Source organism: Bos indicus, chromosome 17 (assembly GCF_029378745.1).
Source record: "Bos indicus isolate NIAB-ARS_2022 breed Sahiwal x Tharparkar chromosome 17, NIAB-ARS_B.indTharparkar_mat_pri_1.0, whole genome shotgun sequence".
Lineage (NCBI taxonomy): Eukaryota > Metazoa > Chordata > Mammalia > Artiodactyla > Bovidae > Bos > Bos indicus.
In genome coordinates, this window is record NC_091776.1 from 48,306,988 (window position 1) to 48,323,738 (window position 16,751).

Consider the following 16,751-nt stretch of genomic DNA (forward strand, 5'->3'; position numbering starts at 1 on the left):
GTTAGAAAATGTCTATAAGAAGGATATTGAAGCATGGTAAAAAAAATACACCCAGATGGCATTTTAACTTTAAAGGTAATACAATGTGTTTGACAAAAACACATTCAATATAATTCTATATAAATTCGATTCATGAAAGTCCGGCAACATGGAGTTCATTAGAACTGTGCTGTGCAATTAGAAATACAGAAAACCTCTTTGGGGACTTCCTTGGTGTTCCAGTGATTAGAGTCCACCTTCCTATGCAGGGGACGTGGGTTCGATGCCTGCTGAGGGATCACGGAACTAAGATCCCACATGCCGTGGGGCAACTAAGCCTGCACACCTCAGGTAAGACCCAACACAGCCAGATAAATAAATAAACATTTATTCTTAAAAAGATATGCAGGATTTTTAAAAATAAATAAATATACCCCAAAAGCTCCTCTCAAGAAATCTCTTTTGGGCACAAACAAAGATTAATTAATTAAATGAGTATTTCAACTCAATAAACAGAATAAATTGACCCTATGTAGAAACATCTGGGTCTATCTGCTAATCTTTACCTATGTCTATGAGGATTATTTCCCCAGAATCTATTGAACCCCCTCAAGTCTGACATAAGCTTTTAAAACATGTCATAAATGATATCTGAAGATCTTACCCAGGCAAATCAAGAAAATAGAGGCATGGTATAAAAGAAATCTGCATCTGAGTTATTTTCAATCACTAAAAAGCTATCTGGCAAAAGCCAATTGGCTTATATTGATTTTGAAAATCATTCTCTGTATTAAAATATTCTAAATACAAATCAGTGTTCTTTGCTCAATATTTATTGTTTCACTTGCCTTGAAATAACATGAGTTGAAGTCCTTACATATATATCATTTCCTTTGCAAGATGAGCTCACTGATGCATAAAATGAAAAAGAAGACTGTGTATATGCGTGTGTGTGTAGGAAGGATGGAGAAGGAAGATTCTCCATTTTTTTTCTCCATTTTTAATGTCTATGTGAAACCATTACTTAATTTGACCCACTACTAGATATAAAAAGCCAAGGCCTTTTTGGATAAATACTTATATGTATATGGGACTTTGTAACAAACTTAAATACTCATTTATGCCTTTATATAATGGAATACCGGGAGAAGGCAATGACACCCCACTCCAGTATTGTTGCCTGAAAAATCCCCTGGACGGAGGAGCCTGGTAGGCTGCAGTCCATGGGGTCGCACAGAGTCGGACACAATTGAAGCAACTTAGTAGTAGTAGTAGTATAATGGGATACCAGACAGACAGCAACAACAAAAAGATTTCCCGCTCTTTGATTAATATGACCTGAAATTAAATTTTACGGTAAGTGGAAAGCACAATAAATATTATTTTTAAAAATCTGTGCATAGTTTCATCCTCTACAGGTGGCAAAAACCATTAATTTTTATTTTCAATTTCAATACAACTTCTAATGATGGATTTGAGTTCAAAGAAATCATGACTAATAAGTGTAAAACTCTCAAAATATATCACAAAACACAGAAATTGGACACTTTTCAGGTGACACAGGTCTCTTCTTTTCTCCTTTTTCTTTTTCCCCTCAAAAATTGTTTTTAAGCAAGAAAAGAAAATAATGTCCAGGGAATTCCTTGATGGTCCAGTGGTTAGGATTCAGCTTTTTCACTGATAGGACCCTGGATTCAATCCCTGGTTGGGGAACTAAGATCCTGTAAGCTGAGAGGCAAGCCTAAAAAATAAAAAAGAATTAAAAATAAAAAGGAGGGGACACGACCTTTTCACGGAATTCTTACAACTGAACCAAGCCAAGACTTTTCAAGAAAAGGAAAAAAATCCACGAATGATATGGGGGAGAAATCTGAAAACTAAATTTCAGGGGATCAAATCTGGAACAGGCAATAAAAATAAAACTAAAACAACCCTGGGCAAAAATTAAGGCATGAACGTGTAATAGGTAATGTAGTCCAGCGATTCAAGAAATAGGAATGCCAACAGGAAAATCCCCAGGAAGATTTTTTTAAAAATACAGTTAAATCTATGGAATAAATAACGTGGAATCGTTGGTGATCTGGGGCTTCCCAGGTGGCGCTAGTGGTAAAGAATCTGCCTGCAGGAGGGCATGGCAACCCACTCCAGTATTCTTGCGTGGAGAATCCCATGGACAGAGGAGCCTGGTAGATTGCAGTCCACAGGGTCGCAAAGAGTCGGACACATCTGAAGCGACTTAGCACATATGCATAGATGATTTTATTCATGCACACATTGCTGATTTTATTCAGGAGCTTCCCCTACCATTCTGTGCCTTAGTAATCTTTTGAATTAGAAGCAATACTTCAGATCATTCCAAAAGTTTGTGCCCCAGGTTATGGGAAATGTTAACTCAGAATCTATACTCTGAAATTGATGAGTTTTTCCATTCTTTGGAAAAACTTTAAAATTTTTCAATTCCCAAGGATCTCACATGGGGGAAAAAATGCAAAGAACACTTGCAGTTCTATCAAGAAATCTCTGAGGGAAGCCAATCATAATAGAAGTTATTAGAAATTATTAGCTCCCTAGGATATGACCAGTCCCTGGAGCTTCCTTTGCAGCCTATTTGCAGGGAGGGCCAGCATTACAAACTAGGGTTTCCAGAGATGAAACAAAGAAAGCAAATGTTTCCTAAGTTTCCACTGTAGTAGAAGCTATAATAAGAGATGTGGTCTGTGTAGCTTCTGTCGATGTGATTTTTCAAAGATGATCAGATATAAAGCAGTAGGCCATGCAGGAAGAAGAAATAAGCAATTCTCAGGACAACAAACTTCAACGATTAGGCAAGAGGCAGCCCATTCAGATTAGAACAGAACTAACACGGACATTGGCCTTTTGAGCTCACCTGTGCCATGAACCGGGCATATGACAGCCAATGAGATCTGTCTGGCTTTCTGTATTTTAACTTCCAAAAGAACTTTGATGAGTATAGGTACACAATGAAAGGAAAATTACTCTTTAAGTATCACCTAACTGCTTCCAGAAAGTTATTTATCTTTAAGGAGTGCCAAGGCAGGGTAGATACACGAGGGCTCTGGAGTCAGGGACTCAGTTTCATAATTTAAAAAAAAAAAAAAAAAAACCCACTAAAAAGTAACAGTGCCAGGAAACTTAGCTCAGCACTAAACTCAGCAAAGAGTACCCATGTGACATGTTGGTTGTTCTGAATCTGATAATTGCATCAAGCAATATTGACTCAAGCTCACGATTTTGTAAAAATAGTTAACAAATAAATATTTGAATTTAGAAAAAGTCCTCTTAGCTGAGTACTTACTAGAAAAAAAGTACATGAACAGTGCAGTTAAACTTTACACAGGCCTGTGGTGTTTTGAACTCAATGGAGACAAATTAAACCACACTCATTGGTTCTGCAGAGAGAAAAGGCTTCAGTTAAGACTATATCCATACCAAATTTGTTTTTAATTATTCTGGTGAAATAGTTACATTTTCGGGTAAAAGCCTGGTGAGTTTAGAGAAAGCATTCTGAACACGGACTAGAATTAGAAGTGCCCAAATTTGCATTCTGAAGCTCTGTTACTGTGGCAAGAAATCAAAGTTCTTTTTAGACTAGTTTTAAATTTGTACAATGCCTAGATCACAGCTAGACATGTATGGTGAATCAAATTCTTAAACACACCAAATCAAAGGTAAAATATCACAAAACAACAGAGTAGTACTATCCCAAAACATAACCAATATTGAACTTGGGTGGTAAATACTAATGCAGACCTAGTAAAAAGCCCCCTGGGACAGTGCTCCCTTACAAAGTAGGCAGGATGTCACATTAAGGCTGACATAAGTAACATTAAAAAAATAATGACCAGCCCAAACAAAGGCATTCCAATTAAAAGAGATAAAACTTTCTTTATTGAAATCCAATCCCACATGCCATGGGGCAACTAAGCCTGTGTGCCACAACTAAGATCTGATGCAACCAAATTAAAAAAAAAAAAAAATTAAGAACGTGGCCTCGGCCAAGACAGGTCCTGCTCATGCCCTAGGCTTCTAGGAAATAATCTATGTGATTCCTAAGGGGCATGTATTGCCTGGGGTGGGGCCAGCCGCAGCTAACAGTCTGAGGTGGGGACTGGCAAGCCAGGAAGACCACTACGTGATGGAAGGTGGGGCCTTTGGATCAAGTGGTATCAGTCCACTTGGGAGACTGGATCCAACCATGTAGTCAATCAATCAAGTCTACGCAATGAGCCCCAGTATAAACTTTGGACACCAAACTCGAGTGAGCTTCCTGGGCTAGCAAAACTCTGTGTATACCGTCTCAGATCAATAACTGGAAGTTAATTAATATCTCTGCAAATGGCACGATTTCTTTTTCTCATGGCTGAGCAATATTCCATGGTATATATGTGTCACATCTTCTTTACCCATTCCTCTGTTGATGGATATTTAGGTTGCTTCCGTGTCTTGGCTATTGCAAATAGTGCTGCAATAAGCATTGGGGTGCATGTATCTTTCAGAATTACGGTTTTCTCCAGGTATATGCCCACAAGTGGGATTGCTGGGTCATATGGTAGTTCTATTTTTAGTCTGTCATACAGAGTGAAGTCAGAAAGAGAAATATTGCATATTAATTCATATATGTGGAATCTAGAAAAATGGTACAGATGAACTCATTTGCAAAGCAAAAATAGAGACACAGATGTCGAGAATAAACATATGGACACCAAGGCGGGGAAGGAAGGTGGGATGAATTGGAAGATTGGGACTGGTGTATATATACTAAAGTGAAGTGAAGTGAAGTCGCTTAGTCGTGTCCGACTCTTTGTGACACCATGGACTGTAGCCTACCAGGCTCCTCTGTCCGTGGGATTTTCCAGGCAATAGTACTGGAGTGGATTGCCATTTCCTTCTCCAGGGGATCTTCCCGACCCAGGGATCGAACCCAGGTCTCCCACATTGTAGACAGACGCTTTACGGTCTGAGCCACCAGGGAAGTCCCGTATATATACTACTATGTATAAAACAGGTAACCAATCAGAACCTACTACATAGTTCAGGGAATTCTACTCTGTCCTCTGTAGTGACCTAAATGGGAAGGAAATCCAAAAAAAGGGGATACATGTATATATACAGCTGATTCACTTTGTTGTACAGCAGAAACTGACACAAAATCGTAAAGCAACTATACACGAATAAAATCTGTTTTAAAATAACTGGAGGTTAAAATAACCACAGGTGGATAACCAGAGGGCACACAGTCTTGGCTCCACCAGAGAGAAGGCCATGGAGGATCAGCCCCTGTGTCTCTTCCTCTGGCTGATTTTAGTCTGTATCCTTTCCCAGCAATAAACCATAACTGTGAGTATAATAACACTCAGTGAGTTCTGAATCTTGCAAGAAAATTCTCAAACTTGAGGCTGGTTCTGGGGACCCCCTGAACTTGCAGTTGATGTCAAAAGTGAGGGCAGTCTTTGCAGGTTGGCTTATCTTTCACAGGTTGGCTAACTCCAGGAGGTGGATTAAGTCAAACAGATCATTAAAACTGATTTTTCTTGTTTCCACTTACTTTTTAAAATGTGGCTACCAGAAAATTTTAAATTAGATCCATGGCTCACCTTTGTAGGTTGCACTGAACTTCTAGTACTGGTATCAAGAGAGTGCCTATGGGGACTTCCCTGGTGATGCAGTGGTTAAGTGGTGTGAGGACACTTCCAATGCAGGGGGCATGGGTTCAGTTCCTGACCAGGGAACTAAGATCCCACATGCCACATGGCAGAGGCAAAAAAAAAATTTTTAATAAAATTAGATTTTTTTTAATAAAATTAAAATTTTTTAAGAGCATGCATGTGTTTTTATACAAATGAAGCTTGAGAAAATATAAGTTTTAGGCCAGCTTTTATGCTCAAAACTGTATTTATCTACACAGACTCTAATGAAATCACAAAAGCGGTAAGAAGCAAAGGCTGTAAATCTTTCTTTCTAATCTGGGATTATTGGAACTTGATTCTGGTCTGATAATAATTAGAAAGGATTAGCTATATTTATACCTGAGTCAAGCCTGCTCACCAAAATAAAGAAGAAAGAATTAAAAACAAAAGCTGGCAGTTCAATAATGAAGAACAAACCTTAATTATTCAAAAACTGCATCACTGTTCAGAACACAGATCTATAAACAGTCTTTCCACAAAAATCCATCTCAAAGAATTCCAAAGATATGGCTGAACAGTTAACCTTTATATTATTTCTATATAGTTTTTATTTTTAAAAACTAACCAAATAAAGATATTGAGCTAACTTTATCAAAAAATCATTCACCAAAAAAAAAAAAAATTCCAAAAAGCTGTATTAAAAAAATAAAAAACAGGTTCACCTTCAAATTTAATAACTAACTCCACCACTTTAAACTATAAAAATAAATTCATCCTTTCTGCTATGAGCTTTTATGATACTGCCTCTAATATCATCATCCAAAACCAAACAAGTTTTGCTGACTTCTCCCATTTTTCTTCAAATGCCTTGTTATTATATTTGGGAAAGTATCTTTCTGAAAACAAAGACTGCTAACCCAGGATTAGAATGTGACTGACCTCCTGGGTGGCAGGCAAATGGCCAACTTAATCTTGAAATGTAAGATGATCCTTCCAGGAATTCCCTGGTTGTCCAGTGGGTAGGACTCTGCTCTCATTGCACTGCAGTGGCTCAGGGGTCACCGCAGTGGAAGGGGAACTAAGATCCAGCAAGCCCCTCGGCCCAGCCAAAAAAAAAGAACTGACTCTTCATATAGGATACTGCTAGCTATTATCACCAGGACTGCAAAGTCGGCCCCAAATGTAATTGAACTATGCATTTAACACCGCTTTCTCATCATCACGTCTAAAAGTTAATCCCATCTAAGAATAATCATTTCCACACTTCAAGTATCACCTTGACACTGGTGACTCCTACATCTGTTATCTCCAGCTGCACTCCTTTCTGACCACAGCTGGATAGTTACCCCTCAGGTTCCATCTTTGTCTCTAATTCAATGTGTCTCCAACTCAAAGGCTCCATACTCCTCCCTTTCCTCATCTAAACTCCTTGACTCAAGTTCTTCCAACTTATTCATAAAATGTTAACATCCCTGAGCCCTTTTTAATTCTTCCTTACACACTATGATCTTCCTGCCCACAAATGGATCCATAACATGGAGCTTATGTTAAAAAAAAAAAAAAAAGCTTTTACCCAAGGAATATTTGCAGGTAAATGGCATATATGCACAGATAAAATGGAATGGGCACTCAGCTGTGCACCTGAACCTATCACAGCATTGTTCATCATCAATACTCCAATACAAAATAAAAAGTTAAAAAAAAATAATGAAACATAAAACGTTCATCAAATTGTAGTGCTACTTAGGGGACTTTTATCAGGGCCACCCAAAGGGGTTTATAGACTCAAAAATTGGAAGCTAACTACAGCAATTAGTTGTTCAGAATAAAAGCTGGGTTGGAAAGTTAAAACAATAAAATGGCATGGTGGTTGTGATTTTTTTTAAATAGTCCAGAAAAAAGAAATGTGTGTGTGTGTGTAGGAGTTGTGAGTAGAGAATGAGAGCAGATTGAATAAGGATTGGAGAATGATAAGTAGTATGTATATAGATTTTTACCCGACTATTCTTGCTACTTTTGTGCATGCTTGGATATTTCTATATTAAAAACTTTTAAAGAAGGATCCATTCCTGACAAAGTCAACTGGACAAAAATGTATTGAATGGGAGGTGTTAGTTATGCTACCTCTGGGGATAACAGGGTGAACCATATCTGGTTCCTGACCTCAAAGAGCTCACAGCCACATGGAGAGAAAAGTAAAGGAAAGAAGTGTTATAATCGTGAGAGACAAATGCTAAATGTGGCAGATTATTAAAATGGACCACAGATTACCCCCTCCTTGAATCCAACCTTTTTCAAGGCTATCTTGAAAATCATCCTGTAATGAGATGGAGATAACGTCTCCATTCTTGACTTGCTCTGGCCAACAGGACAGGAGCAAACATCACACAGGCAGAAGCGTGCAGCCAGCTCATGCACTGGTGCCTGCGCTCTCCTGCCACTGAACTTAATACAGGGCAATAGAGCACATAGAGAGAGACAGCAAGTGTCCCAGCCAGCCCAGCTGAGGGGCTCCAGCATGTGAGCTAAGCCACGTTGGAGCACCCAGCCTTGCTGAGCCAACCTCAGCCAGAAATGCCCAGACAACACAAAGAACACATGATAAATGTTTGTCTTAAAGCACTATGTTTGATGAGCTTTGTTATGCACCCCACTCCAGTACTCTTGCCTGGGAAATCCCATGGACGGAGGAGCCTGGTAGGCTGCAGTCCATGGGGTCTCGAAGAGTTGGACATGACCGAGCAACTTCACTTTCACTTTTCACTTTCATGCATTGGAGAAGGAAATGGCAACCCACTCCAGTGTTGTTGCCTGGAGAATCCCAGGGACGGGAGCCTGGTAGGCTGCCGTCTATGGGGTCACACAGAGTCAGACACGACTGCAGTGACTTAGCAGCAGCAGTTATGTAGCAAAAAATAACTGATACAGCAGTGAACAGATCTCTACCAATTTTGGAGACACATAGATTTTACAGACAAAGGTGACATTTAAATTGAGAAGTTAAGGGAGCCCAGCCTGGCACTCTGTGATGACCTACACGGGTGGGAGGGTAGGGTGGAAGGGAGGCTCAAGAGGGAAGGGATATATGTATATACACATATAGTTACGACTGGCAGGAACCAATGTTGTATGGCAGGAACCAATACAACATTGTGCCGGGAGCCAGCGTGAGGAACTCTGCCCGTGGCAAAGGTCATGAGGAAGGAGGCTCAGCATATGCAAAGGCGGGATGGAGCCTCAGGAGTCCCCCTGGAAATTCTCGAGCATCTAGCCCCAAAACCAGAGTCTGCCTACTTTCTGCTTTGTGCTCTCACCTACACCTCTGACTTTATGGGGGGCTGTCCCCCAGTCCCTCTCTCTGAAAAAAGAGTTAACTTACAGCTCCAGTTAATAAAGTTCCTGGGTGTGATAGTGTTTCAACCTACAAACTCCTTTGGGAGTCCTCTAGCCTGCCTGAATAGGTTTTTCCCGCCACATGTGATTGTTCAGAGCCTCCCAACTGTGAGAGGCATGAGATGTTCTAAACTGTCTAAATACAGATTCCTTTGAGCAGTTAAAAGTTTGATTAGAAATTGTATTGGTGAAGGGTTTTTCACTTGTTGGGCCAATGTTTGCTGCTAAGTCTCCATATCCCTTACCTACTGTGTCCCTGGCAGTGTATTGATTGATATAACTGGTGTATAGAAATGTAAGTAGTAGCTTTAAGGTTTGTAACCTTGGACCCTTGATTTAATTCTTTTTCTTGTTATAGCCCACCACACCTTTGCCCTGTAGGAATGCAACTTTATCTAATGCTTTTGGAGGGTGGTGCTTGACTAATCACCTTTAGAGAAAAATAAGTTTTCTGAAGAAAGGGTCTTAAAATGTTAACAGGCCTCTGGGCCAGAAGATGATGCAAATCACCTAAACTTTTGCATATGATAAGTTTGCAGGAAGAAAGCCTGGCTTACTGCATGACTCTACCCCTTCCCCCATTATCCTCTATGCATAACTTAAGGAATAAAAACTACTTTGGAAAATAAAATGCGGGCCTTGTTCACCGAAGCTTGGTCTCCCCATGTCGTTCTTTCTCTCACCTTCTGGCTGAATTATTCAGCCTCTTTTCTCTACTGAATTTCCTCACTGAGCTATCCTTATTTAGCCACTCTTTATATCCTTAATTAACGTTTAATTAAGCAATTGTTTCCTGATCCTCGCCGCCGCGGTCCCCGCTTCGAGTTCCCTGGATCCACCGGGACTGGACCCTAGCAACACTGTAAAGCAATTATTCTCTGATTAAAAAATAAATTTAAAAAAATTGAGAAATTAGAGAAAGGGGGGGAAACTCATGGGGGAGAAATATGCTTCAACAAGGAAAACCCCTCTTTTATGTTTGGCTTAACAGAAGACAGCTGGAGTCTCATATTTGCTACTCTATTCAATCTGTTTCCATATGTTGTTTAGGCTGAGGTATAGAAAGAAAATTCTGCTTCTTGCTGATAGGTAGTTGAAATGGTGAGGAGTATTTTAATCTTAGCCCTTCCTGAGCCTTTTCAGATCATTATGGGTTTTATTCTTGGATATGACACCAAACCCTTGCTCATTGGAAGAAAAGCTATGATCAACCTAGACAGCATATTAAAAAGCAGAGACATTACTTTGCAGACAAAGGTCTGTTTAGTCAAAGCTGTGGTTTTTCCAGTAGCCATGTATGGATGTGAGAGTTGGACTATAAAGAAAGCTGAATTGATGTTTTTAAACTGTGGTGCTGGAGAAGACTCTTGAGAGTCCCTTGGACTACAAGGAGATCCAACCAGTCAATCCTAAAGGAAATCAGTCCTGAATATTCATTGGAAGGACTGGTGCTGAAGCTGAAACTCCAATACTCTGGCCACCTGATGCAAAGAACTGACTCATTGGAAAAGACCCTCAGGCTGGGAAAGATCGAAGGTGGGAAGAGAAGGGGACAACAGAGGATGAGATGGTTGGATGGCATCACTGACTCAATGGACATGAGTTTGAGCAAGCTCTGGGAGTTGGTGATGGACAGGGAAGCCTGGTGTGCTGCAGTCCACGGGGTCACAAAGAGTCAGACATGACTAAGCAACTGAACTGATGACACCGAAACTCAACAAATGGTTATTTCTTAAATGTGAGTTGCAAGACGGAACCTGAAATTACATCACATTCTGATATAGTAAAATCCATAGATCTGTCTTGCACTTTGATGGTTCTGTTATCTATGTATCATTCTGTAGTGCCACCTATTAGTCTTTTGAAAAATATTGGTTCACTGAGTGACACAGGTCTTCCTAACGTGGAACCATTTCATTAAACAGCATTCGAAAAAAAAAAAAATCACATTTGTTAACATGACCGCTGATCTCATCAGGAAAGGCTGTGCAGGGAAGCAGTCTGCCTCTTGGCAGCTTGTGTGTGTGCTCAGTCTCCCAGTCACCTCCAACTCTTTGCCATCCCATGGTCTATAGCCCGCCAGACTCTTCTGTCCTTGGGATTTTCTACCAAATTCTAATTTTTGCTTGAAAATTCAAATGGTGTCATCGGCAATAAATACTACTCATTGTGTTTCTGGAAGCAACTCACTCAATTGTCTCATTTTTAAGGAAATGATTAAATGACTGCCAGATGCCCAAGTCTGAGGAAACATAATTTGGCTACCAGTCTTTTAGATAAAAAAAGTCCTATGAAGAAGTAACTGGTTCAGTCTACAACCCCAACATCCCACCAGGGCTTTTGGTCAAGATAACCCCATCCTTCACTCAGACCCAGCAGAAACAGCTGATGTATACTTTCCAGGTCAACACACAAAACATTTTAAAAATGTATTCAAAGGTTAATATTTGAGAAAATCAATAATTTTTATGCTTCATCGAGGACATCCTTAAGCGAAACTAGCTCTTGTTTTTTAACTACAAGTGGGTGGTGGTGAATAATCCATGGGTACCCCTGCCTTCATGAGGATGAAGGCATCAGCGTTTTCCTCACCAGTGCTCTCCACATGGTGAAAAAGGTTTTTGCCTTTCATCATGCCTCTGATAAAGTCTGAGTATTATGAAGGAAATTGGTTTGACTCTGCAGAGATCCTGAGAGAGTCCCAGGGAAATCCCTTTGAGAACCACTGGTACATCACTGCCATAAGGCTGATGAACAGTCAAACTGATACAGACATGAAACTAGCAGCTAGGAAGCTTGCTGTTTTTCATTCATTACATTGCACTGAAAAATGCCCCCTCGGATTCTCTGCCTGTAGAGTTCAAGGTGAAAAAAAAAAAAGACTCTCCCCACTCTGGCTGCAGGGGATCTCAAGTGCACACGGTACTCTGGGCTTTGGTAAAGGACCACCATTCCCACAAAAGACTGTATCTGCCCTTGTTGCATTGTAGCCATTTCCAAGCATAAGGTTTTATGAGTTGAAATCCCACAGATAAAGAATGCACATAGCCAGCAAAATGCCACCAACAGGAATAATGCTTCCAGGTGACAATGGTGTGAGTGCTGTGGTGTTAAGTGTGTAAGTGCCAGCACAATGATTGGCTGGCAAAGCCTAGGGGCCAGCAATCCTGGTAGCCCAGGCACACTGCAGAGAGCCACCACCTGAGAAAACAGCCTCGTGCCTATGGTCCACCCAAGGAAAGTGGCATTTCGGCTGGCTTTTTTCTCTAGTTTTGCATATACCGGCTCCACCAGGGCTCTACAGAGGATTTAGACTCCCGCCAGTTCCTCTCACCTGTCCCCTAAGTTGTAGTGAATTTAGAAAGTCAATAAGGGCATTAACTCGCAGAGCGACAAAGCCCTCTGCTTGTTAACGCTCTTCAAATAAGAGTCCAGCCTAGGAAACTCCAGGTGCCACCTAAGGGACTACTTGTGCAATCAGATTTTCTCAATGTGTACAAGGATGCTGCAACATTTACAGTGTGATTTGTAAACCATTGCATCTGAGCACACAAAAGGAGAACTGACAAAGAATGAAAAGATCTAGGTATTGGGTTATTTTTGCTATTCAAGAACATCAGGGAAAAAAAAAATCAGTGAAGGTTTAAGAGTACCTACACAAATTTAAAAAAAAGAAAAAGTCAATATATGAGAAATATAATACACCATGATGGCCACCACGAACGGGCAGTGCCAATAGGAAGGTGGTCAGCTCTTTAATAAAACTGCCTTCCTATTCTCCAACGCTGCAACTTCGCCAGCCCTGCCCAAATCAAAACACGAAAGGAACACCTACCCACTGTCTTTGTGCCGTTTCCTTCATTGACTCCGTGAAAGCAACAGCAAACCTAGGAAAGCGAACAAAAAGAATGATAACAATTAGGGCAGAATCTAATCAACATAACTGAAAAACAGCGCTCTGGAACAAATGGTGACAGACAGGTGAGAAGCGGAATTTACAGCGCAATCAATCTCTATTAGTCGTGGTTGTTGGCTATTAGGTCTCATCTCCACTCACATCCAAAAAAAGAAGTTGTGTAGGCAGGAAATAAACAAATGAAGCTCAAAGCTTCCTATCTTTCTTGTTCCTTTATGGAAGGAGAGAGAAGCAGAGATAACGACAGAAAGCAAGATGGATGAGAAGCAAGAAACTTCTTAATATTCAGGGGCAGGATATGTGGCTCACTAGCTTCGCTAAAGGAAGACTAGGCTAAAGTGCTCAAGATTTATTGAATGTTTGTGGACAAAGAATGTGAATGTCCCCACTCATTAAGAATTGCGTGTTTCCAGAAGTGGGACTGGGTACCCATGGAATGAACCAGGTATGGAGCCAGAAAGTAAGAGAGTTCAAAATATAGAGAGGGCTTATCGAAAGGATGCAGAAGTCAACTCAAAATATCTCCGATGGCCATGGCTGGGGTGATCTGGGCACCAAAAAAAGTAATAGGAGCTACAGAGTCACATACTGAGTTGGCCCAAAATTCATTTTGTAAGAGTGAATTAAGCCAGAAAGGAAAACACCAATACAGTATATTAACACACATATATGGAATTTAGAAAGATGGTAATGATAACCCTATATGCGAGACAGCAAGAGACACAGATGTATAGAACAGTCTTTTGGACTCTGTGGGAGAGGGCGAGGGTGGGATGATTTGGGAGAATGGCACTGAAACATATATATTAACATATGTGAAATGGATCGCCAGTCCAGGTTCGATGCATGAGACAGGGTACTCCGGGCTGGTGCACTGGGATGACCCAGAGGAATGGGATGAGGAGGGAGGTGGGAGGGGGGTTCAGGATGGGGAACATATGTACACCCGTGGCGGATTCATGTCAATGTATGGCAAAACCACTACAATATTGTAAAGTAATTAGCCTCCAATTAAAATAAATAAATTTATTTTTTTTAAAATTTATTCTGTAAGATGGCACCAAAAAACCCAAACGAACTTTTTGGCCAACCCAATAAAATAAAAATAAATAGCCATGAGTCCATGTTGATATAACTATATAAATAATTGAACAAGTAACTAGGGTCAAACAGACAACTCTTCTTGTAGTAGAATTCCAATTAACCAATGTAGGAGTGGTAGAAATAGAAAATCATCATTACACAAACAGTGCAGTAAAGAATGTTGGAGCAAAGACCCATTAATAGGGAATTCCCTGGCAGTTGAGTGGTTACAACTTGGTGCTTCTGTGGTCAGGATACGATCCCTGGTTGGAAAACTAAAGTTCTGCAAGCTGCACACACAGCATAGTCAACAAAAAAAGCATTATTATGTGATTCTTATGTGATTCTTTCCCTGTGGCGTGACCCAGAAAGGGGAGCTTGTATTCCCTTGTCTGTGTCTTCTCCAAGCATTCCCTTCTCCCCTCCCACTTTTACAACCAGCAACCAATCCCAGACACAGCCAATCGTATGCTCCTTACTTAAGGGAGAAATATGGAATCCTTCCCTTTGTGTTATGTTAAACATGAGCGACGAGGACCAGACCACATTAAACCTTGCATCTGAGTCCAGTAGGGATTGGAGAATCCAGTGAGATACTCTCTATGCCCCGCCCCCAAACATTGGCGAAATGATAAAATCAACTGTATTCTAAGGCCATCAATTTTTTTCCAAAAAATGGAGATAAAAAGGAAAGACAAGCAGCTAAACAGCAGTTACAAGGAGTGTAGAAACTTTCATTGGCAGAAAACTGCAAAAATGAGAAACTTAAGAGCCAAACAAAGAACACCTTGCCTATAAATTGCCTGCCACAGTTGCTGGTCCCTAGTTCATTTCACATCTGCTATTATTATTTTCCACTAGTACTCATGCAACTACCAGCACATCTGCAAGATGTTAGGGCACCCCACGTGGCCAGTGACAGCCTCACACTGTCAAAAAAGAAAAGATCCCAAGAACCAAGAAGAGCCATTGAACAGAGAACGAGGTCAGTGACACTAAGACTGTGCATTGTACCTCATAACAGCATTGATGAATACATGCACAAGTGCAGTCCTCAGGCTTTTGTGGAAAGGGAAATCCACTCATTTGGCAAGTCTGACGCTCTCGCTTCCTGTGAGAATGTCAGCTCCACATGTGCTGGAACACTGCTCTGCTCACATCCACCACCCCAGCCCCTTGGAGCGTCTGGCACCCAGGAGGCAAAAATACCTGCCAGCTGAATGAGTGAATAAGCAAGAGAAGGAACAGTTTTGCCGTAAATTCCAACAGGAGTTTGCCCTAAAATCCAAACAGGTGAGGGTGAGAAAAGAATGGAGAGAGGGAGAAAAGAAATGAAAAATGTCCCAGGTGTGCAGAGCGGACTCTGTGTGCATCATAGCCTGGAGGCTGATGGTGACTGTTCCTACCTAAATAATGGTCCCCACCATCACATCCTGCTCATTTGACACCCAGGATGAGGCACCAGTAGGAGCTACAGTGTATTTAAGACAACAGGGAAGAATGAGATTCTTGGGAGGGTTTTCATCAGAGATCAGATCAGATCAGATCAGTCGCTCAGTCATGTCCGACTCTTTGCGACCCCATGAATCGCAGCACGCCAGGCCTCCCTGTCCATCACCAACTCCCGGAGTTCACTCAGACTCACATCCATCGAGTCAGTGATGCCATCCAGCCATCTCATCCTCTGTCGTCCCCTTCCCCTCTTGCCCCCAATCCCTCCCAGCATCAGAGTCTTTTCCAATGAGTCAACTTAAAGAAATCCCAGGGCTGATCTCCTTCAGAATGGACTGGTTGGATCTCCTTGCAGTCCAAGGGACTCTCAAGAGTCTTCTCCAACACCACAGTTCAAAAGCATCAATTCTTCCCCGCTCAGCCTTCTTCACAGTCCAACTCTAACATCCATACATGACCACAGGAAAAACCATAGCCTTGACTAGACGAACCTTTGTTAGCAAAGTAATGTCTCTGCTTTTGAATATGCTATCTAGGTCATAACTTTCCTTCCAAGGAGTAAGCATCTTTTAATTTCATGGCTGCAGTCATCATCTGTAGTGATTTTGGAGCCCCAAAAAATAAAGTCTGACACTGTTTCCACTGTTTCCCCATCTATTTCCCATGAAGTGATGGGACCAGATGTCATGATCTTCGTTTTCTGAATGCTGAGCTTTAAGCCAACTTTTTCACTCTCCACTTTCACTTTCATCAAGAGGCTTTTGAGTTCCTCTTCACTTTCTGCCATAAGGGTGGTGTCATCTGCATATCTGAGGTTATTGATATTTCCCCCAGCAATCTTGGTTCCAGCTTGTGTTTCTTCCAGTCCAGCGTTTCTCATGATGTACTCTGCATATAAGTTAAATAAACAGGGTGACAATATACAGCCTTGACGAAGGTGCACGGGAAAATGTCCCAGGAGTCAGGAGGGTCAACTGGAATTAACTTGTCGGACATGTCACTTATTTCAGAGCTGCAGATAACACGGTCTTTATTGTGGCCCCTTATATAGAAACAGTAGCCCTGGGTTTACACTCACCTAACAAATAACCTTTTAAAAGTGTTCTTAGCCCAAAGATCCTCAGAAGAAAAAGACATTTAAAATAACATGTGCTAAGTCACTTCAGTCATGTCTGACTCTGTGCAACTCTATGAACCACAGCCTGCAAGGCTCCCCTCATCATAGGATTCACCAGGCAAGAACACTGGAGTGGGTTGCCATTTCCTCATTTAGACTATTT

General features: G+C 41.0%; 1 protein-coding gene across 6 annotated transcripts in view; it reads right to left on the reverse strand.

Annotated features, from left to right (window-relative positions):
• GLT1D1 (glycosyltransferase 1 domain containing 1) overlaps window positions 1–16,751 on the reverse strand; it is a 115,468-nt gene that overhangs the window by 67,483 nt on the left and 31,234 nt on the right. For 4 of the 6 annotated variants that reach the window (XM_070769358.1, XM_070769356.1, XM_070769355.1 and 1 more), the window contains exons 4-5: window positions 12,856–12,907; window positions 2,867–2,926 (exon numbers count right to left, since the gene is read on the reverse strand). In XM_070769358.1, the coding sequence (XP_070625459.1) occupies window positions 2,867–2,926; window positions 12,856–12,907 (112 nt within the window). The remainder of the gene's footprint in view (window positions 1–2,866; window positions 2,927–12,855; window positions 12,908–16,751) is intronic. The other 2 variants (XM_019977762.2, XM_070769357.1) reach the window with 1 other exon arrangement.